We start from the raw sequence: 7,652 nt of genomic DNA on the forward strand, positions 1-7,652 counted from the left end.
AGTGAGGCTGACATTCAGGAAGCCACAGTCATCCTTCTGTCTCTGCCACTCCAATTCCTAAGCACTGGTGTTGTAGGTGAATGTTTGACCAAACACTTGGCTTTACCCCTGGGACATCTCCCCAGATTCTTCTTTATTTTAAATAACCTCTGGATTACTTTTGCCCTCAATGTAATGAAACTGCTGTATAAGAATTTGTTATTTAGAAGATGGACATATAAGTGGTCTGTGTGTGTTCAGTACAGACATGGTATATTAAGAACTACTTTCCTTAATTCCTTGAGAATTTCATACACTATATTTTGATGGAATTTACTTTCCAATTCTTTTAGTAACTCCTCCCAGAACAAAACCTGGCCCATTCCCACCTATCTCCTCCTGCCAACTTCATATCTCGTCTTCTCCCCTTTGTTACAACCCATTCAAATCATTTGTGTTTCCCATAAACTCTTGGACATCTGGCTTCCAGTAGAGAATGAACAATCTATCACCTTCAAAGTCAATACCTTTGATGAAAACTGACTATTCATCCTTCATCAACTGTCTATACCTTATCAGATAGTGATAAGTGATAGTGAGCCTTCCCGTTCAGTGATGGAAGAAAGAATGGCCTGATTTTGTGCAGAAAGACACAGTTTTTCTCTTACCTCTGTGCCTTACAAGATTTTCATTCTCTTCCTTGAGGATTTCTAAGATTCAGCTCCTCTACTTCTTGCCTCTTTCTGTGAGTATTTGTGAATATGCATGTGTGTCTATATTACAGATGTCTGAGTTTACATACAACTCAACTCAGAGTGGGATTTTGCAATTAACTGCTGGCACTATCTCACACTAGACTATATTCCTTAATGCAGACTTGGTGTGGGTAAGTACCAGAAAGGAACTGGAGATTGCTAGATATCTTCAGAGTTAGTTGTAGTATAGGTGAAGTTTAGACTTCTGACCTTACATTCTGGCTAGAACCTATGGGTTTAAGATGCATGGATAGGTGATCAATATCCTGAACTTGCATTGCATTTTTGTTCTTTTTGAACAAAACGGAGATATCCTTGAAGAGATAGATGGATCCTATCACTTTGTTTCAAATAAAGAATTCTGTGGTTAAATTGTTTTGAAATGTCAGTCATGGGTCTTTGATGAAGGCTTTGGTCCACAGTACAATGTTCATAGGTAGTACAATATGCTCTCTGAAAAGTGATTGGAACCTGAGGGCTTTAATCAATGAGTTAATCAATCAATGAATGTGCATGGAATGGGTAAAAAAACTTGTAAATGAACGTGGTCATTTGGACATGTCTTCAAAGCTGTTTATTGTCTTTGTCCCTTCTTGTGTTAATGCTGACTAGCTGCCAATAAGTTGAACAGTTGTGCTGCTTCATGCCCCTTTCATATTCATGTGATCATGGATCCTTCTTTCATTTGTGATAGTAACATGTCAGGTTCAGAGGAAACATGGCTTAATTCTTTAATTTTTTTTTCTAGAAACGGCATGCTAAGTGTAGAACCAATGTTACCTAGTTGTTGTAGTTGGAATATTCAGCCACGGTATCTGTTGTCTTTGAGACTCAAGAACTTTGCTGCTACCCACACCACTGGTCTTTTTTCTGAATTCACTATTGTATTATAGTAGATTTCAATATCATATGAAGTACCAGAAAAATGCGTGAAAAATGACAGTGGTGAGATGTGTTTAGAATCATTAAATTACACACTTAAAAATAAATAAATCAATGGATTTATATAGTACATAAATAAAACTCCAATAAAACTTCTGAAAAGGCTTAACTAAATGTGATGCTTCTCATGTGAGTTGTTATTTGTCATAGCACCTGTGATTTAGCTGTTAATAGTAGTGGGTTTTATTACTTATGAATCAGACACCAATACATCCATGAAGGGGTAACACTCCATTCCCTCAGGAGAAATAAATCAATTAAAAGTCATTGGATTAATTGATGAGAATTTTTTCTGGTTAAAGCTGACTTGGCAGGAAGTTGGACAGATTGGAGTGTCTCCCAGAAAGTGTAACACACATTAGAATGTAGGTGTTGTGAGGCTATAAGACATATTCACTACTTGTCACCTATTATTGAGTATTCTTGCTGTTGGAGGTACTTACACTTCACTTCTGCCATGGAGGGAAGTGGGTCTATACCTAGTCAGAAGGAGGAGATTGGGATGAATAATGTTTGTGTGGGTTATGGAGCAGGATAAACCTTAATGTGCTGGGATTTTTTTTTATCTCCAACTTGACAATCTAGCGTCACCTTAGGAGAGAGAACAATTGAAGAATTGTCTCTATTCACTTGGTTTTTGGGTAAGTCTATGGGACATTTTCTTCCTTGATGGTCGATGTGTGAGGGTAGGCAACTGTGGGTAAGCTCATCAGTAGTCATTTATAAAAGGGAGGCTTTTACTCTGTATTTAAATAAAATATTTGATCAAGCCACATGATTTTTGGTGGTTTGAATAAGAATATCCCCTATAGATTCATATATATGGATATTTAGTCACCAGGGATTGGCAGTGTGTTTAAGGATTAGAAGGAATGAGAGAAGATGTGGCTTCATTGGAGGAAGTGGTAGTGTCAATAAGGGTGGTCTTTGAGTTTTCAAGAAACCAATGTAATGGCAGAATATCTGTCTCTGTCTAAGGATCAATAGTTCTATTGCTCCAGTGCTGCGGTCACTAACTTGATGTTGGACTAAACTTCTGTAAGTGTATTCAAGCCCCCAGTTAATGCTTTGTTTCATAATAGTTGTTTTATCCATGATGTCTCTTCACAGCAATAGAACAATGACTAAGATAGGGTCAAGCAATAAGCACTCTTTCCTGGTAATGCTTCAAGTTCCTGTTTTGCCTTCCTTGGTAATAGTCTGTAACATGTAAGCTAATAACCCTTATATTCCCAAGTTATGTTTGATGTTAGTATTCATCAGTGTGAGAAAGATGCAAACTAGAACAATTGCATGTCATTATATACATGAGAATATCTTACCTTTAAATTAAAATAAAACACCTACACATTATTTGTCCTTATAGGATAAGTGACAGTGGTACTATTAGATATTTTGTTTCTCTAAGAAATTGTCTTACTTAAAATTTCTATTGTTGTAAGGACATACCATGTCCAAAGAGCTATTTCCATAGCAAAAGTTTTATTCAGCTTATATTCCACATTGCTATTCATCATCAAAGTAGTTGGGAAAGAAACTGAAACAACACAGGTTCTTGGATCCAGAAGCTCATGCATAGGCCATGGAGTGGTGATGCTTATTGACATGCTCCTTAAGTCTTGCTTCCATGAGGAGCACAAGACTACCACCACAAGGGTGTCCCCACCCACAATGAACTGGGTCCTCTCCCACCAATTAAGAAAATTCCTTACAGCTTGATCTTAACGAGGCATTTTCTCAACTGAGGCTCTTCCTCTTTCAAGACTATAGATCTTGTCAAGTTTCTATGAAACCAATATGGCACTCTGAATGTAGTTGGACTACGAGGAGATGTGGCCTTATAGGAGTAGGTGTAGCCTCTTTGGAGGAAGCATATAACTGTGAGGCTTTAAAGCTCTGCTCAGTGTGGAAGACACCATCCCTGCATGCAGAAGACTCTAAGCTTCCTCTCCACCAACACATATTCCCAGCCACTTGCATGTTTACTTCCTTGATGATAGTGGACTGAACCTTTGAAACTGCAATGAAATGTTGAAAAGCCCTAATGAAATGTTTCTAATGAGTTGCCTTAGTCATAGTGATTTTTCACAGCATTGGAAACCTAATTAAGACATCCAGCTAGCACAAAAACTCTCTTAAATACCAAAATTAATCAACAATAGAGAGTATTTTCAAGTCATTTGGCATTTAAACTTATTCTAGAGAAAAAACACAAATGATTGAGTCCATGAAAAGCCTGACTAAAAACAAAACAAAACAAAACAAAACAAAAAAAAAACAATACAAAAAAAAAACAAAAAAAAACCCAAAGAAAACAAAAACAAAACTACAACAACAATAAAACCAAACAAACAAAAGAAACACTCAGAGTGCTTATGGGACCCAGTAAGACCCCCATGAAGCACAGGGGCTACTCAGGAGTAGTGACCAACATATTGGGCAACCTCATAGAGTTTGAAACCCATGAGAACTGGCATAGAAAAGAGGTCAGCACATATGCATTGAGTACACCTTCACTGTTTTATGAGAATGAGGTCACACATAAATTTAAGACTGGAATTTCCAGGGAATAGACAGGCTGAAATGGTACATAGGTATGTTGGGAGTCAGATGTTTGGAGGAGAGCCAGGGGAACAGGCCATGGGGAACATTTTGATGGTCATCTGGGGCACTCCACAGAGACATCCAAAAGATCACAGGATTCATCCCAGGCAAAGAGTGCTCAGGGAAAGCACTCAGGATCCATGCCCCACCATATATTATCTCACCGTATACTCATTTTCTCTTTTAAATTACTATTTGACCCGATCGGCTGGCTATTTGTTAAGAAACCAAAGAACCTAATGTGGATATGTCCAATTTTAACTACTTGCAGAAAATTTCTATTCTTCCTGGGTCTCCTGCTTCACATTTTGAGAACTTCATCTTAGAATATTTTTGTTCCTCAGTGTCCTTTACTCCTTTGTGTGTCCTTTATTGTTTTTAAAGGTTACCATCAATTTAATCTTTCTTAACTTCTACCTGGTCTCTTTTCTGCATGTTAATATTGGATTTCTTAAAAAGATATCTTAATGGGAATAGAGAGATGACCATGTTGTCAAGAGTACTTTTGTACCGCAAAAAAACTGGATTTGTTTTCTTGAATTCATATCCAATGGTTAACAATCAGCTTTAATGCCAGCTCCATGGGATCTGACAACTCATGTCTCTGTGGTCACCTATACTCTCAAGCTACTACCCACCCATATAAATAAAGATAATAAATCTTAAAATGAGAGACAAGTTTCATTTGGTTTCATTATTCAAATGAAACCTGATTTTGTCTGATTTCTGAGTCTCTTTGGATCAGTTTTCTGGGTTGCACTTTGTGTAACAAGGCCACATTCCTTTTATCTATCACTCTTTCCCCCAACTTGTTGTTTCTCCCTCAGACTTCATTCCAGAGATTCTATCTATGTCCTGTCTTTCTCCCCTTCTTCCTAAAAATCCATCTTTTGCTGCCATCCCTGCTCCTCTACGTCATATCTCCAATTCCTTGCTCACTATGCAGACCACAGAATCTAAGTCCTGTCCATTTTAGCCTGTGTAATATTAGATGTATGCACTGTTCACAGCCTGTATTGCAACTTTCATCTTGCTTTGATGTTCTTTCCACCATAGTCCATCTCTTCCAACAATGTGTTCACTAAAAGCATGTCATGTCACACGTATTAATTTTTAGAACAAAACAAATTTTATTGACAAAGATACTGAGGTTGTCAAAGACCCATAGGTACCCAACACAGGAAAATAAACATTTTTTTCAATCCTATAAGTTTACTTTTCTGTACTTTGTGATTTTTTTTAATTTTAGTGATATTTGACACCAGAGTATAGACATAGATATGTAGGTCACCGAGAAATTTGATAAAGTACACAGTAGAATTGGCTAGAACTTTGTAAACAACCTTTCCGAACTTTTTGGATCCATCATCTCTGGTGTACTGCACCCAGGAACCTATTAAGAAGTCATTGTTATCACCTGATCTCGCCTCAGCCAGAGGGGTCTCTGGAATGATGTGGAGGTTACCTTCCTTGTAGTCATCCAGGAGCTGATAGACGTAGAGGACCGGATCCTTCTTGTAGGAAATGTAAAAATAGTCCTGTAAGAATGGCACCTGGGCTAGCACCATCCCACTCCAGTTGTCCTCAGAGCCATCTTTCCCCTCAAATTTGTGTTGTACCTCTCTGCCAACCAGTGCGCCTGCGAGGTGGACATCCCTCACCTGAGGAAAAACTACTTTGTGAGGCAAGACCTTAAGATTTAAAATCCTCTCATCGCTGTGGAGCTCCTGTCCGTAGACACTGTCAATTCCGTCATACTTCACCAAATAAAGAGAAGGGTTTGTTGGCAGTTGACCTAGAATGATGGCCTTCCAATGGGTGACAGGCTCATTACCTTCCTTCCACCCGTGAGAAATTCTGCAGCCAACAATATTCCCCAGGGCCTGGGAAGAAGGCTTCCTCCTACTCTTCTTCTTGAGTGATGTCATGCTCAGACTCTTCAGATGTATTGTCTTCTACCTGGCTGTAGACCTGTTGTGGTAGATCACACTGTCTTGTGGCTTCCATTCCCTTCAAATATCATACTTGCTCATTGCCTGGGACTGAAGATCTTGCCCGTTTACGCCAGACACAATGCTGTTGCCTCTGTCATATATATGAATTCCTGATGGGCAATGGTTATGGGTTGGGAGTGAATGCTGGACCAAGACTCTTCTCTACGAGAACTTCTGAGCAGGTGAAAAAGACTATGCTAAACAGATTTGAGCTCCTAAAATTAATTTTATAAAAATAAGAAGTTAATAAGTCAGCCATGGTGGTACATGCATTTAATCCCAGAACTCAGAAGGCAAGGACAGGCAGATTTCTAAATTAGAGACCAGCCTGGTCTACAAAGTGAGTTCCAGGGCAGTCAGTGCTATAGAGAGGAACCCTGTCTCAACAACAAACAACAACAACAACATCAAGTAAAAGAAAACAAATGAAAATCAAACGAAAAACAAACAAAACAGAAATACAAACAAAAAATAACAAAACAAACAATCAAATGGAGAAGTTAATAGGAAGTGGTAGTGACCCATAACTTTAATCATAGTACTCAAGAGGCAGAGTGAGGCAGACCTTAGTGAGAGAAAGACAAGTCTGGTCTACACAGTGATTTTCCTGACAGCCAAATCTAAACATACAGAAACTCAAATAAAATTAACCAAGCAAGCAAACAAACAAACAAAGAAACAAAGGAAACAAGGAAATAAAAATAGTGTAATTAACAAGTAATTCTCTAGAGCTCAGAATAACATACTCAGATCAACATTTATTTCTTCAGACCTGAGTAAATTTGTCTCTGATGAGGATCCTCTCCTTGAATTTCTATGTCAATTTAGGTGGTGCTATGACAATTACCCCCAATGATCAAGAAGAAGAGAAAAAAAAAAATAAAAGGCCAGAGGGGTCACCATGATTCTCTTGTACGCGTAAGCTCTGAGCTAAGTTCTTGCATTCACAAATATCTTCCCAGGGACACAGCACACCACTGTCCTTCTTTATTGTTTCTCCTGACCCAGCTTCAGAATTATTCGATGAAGCCATTGCATCACTGAACTCAAGAACAACTCAAAAAGTCGAGGCAATATCAGCCTTTTAGAACTAATAACTTCTAACATGCACATGGACAAACAGGAGCTTTGGCATTTTAGTGGAATTGTGATCTAGATATGGTTAGCAAGGATAATAAATTCAGGAGATAAACTAACCTAGACCATTCATCTCCCTAGCTAATAAACATGGAGAAAGTAAATTGTACAGTAACTCTCTGTAGGAGAGAAAATTTTTAGCTTTCTGTAGCTATGAGGGTCCTAATTACTACATAAATATACTTACCCATAGGTAAATATCCTAGTTGTCAAGATTCTGTCTCCTGATACAGACCAGGCA

General features: G+C 38.3%; 1 protein-coding gene across 1 annotated transcript; it reads right to left on the bottom strand.

Moving 5' to 3' along the window:
• Positions 1-5,434: 5,434 nt before the first annotated feature.
• Gm20866 (predicted gene, 20866) lies at positions 5,435-6,208 on the bottom strand. Its single transcript, XM_017318717.1, has one exon. The coding sequence runs from the start codon at positions 6,206-6,208 to the stop codon at positions 5,435-5,437; it is 774 nt and encodes a 257-aa protein (XP_017174206.1).
• Positions 6,209-7,652: the final 1,444 nt, after the last annotated feature.

This window comes from Mus musculus, chromosome Y (genome assembly GCF_000001635.26).
Source record: "Mus musculus strain C57BL/6J chromosome Y, GRCm38.p6 C57BL/6J".
Lineage (NCBI taxonomy): Eukaryota > Metazoa > Chordata > Mammalia > Rodentia > Muridae > Mus > Mus musculus.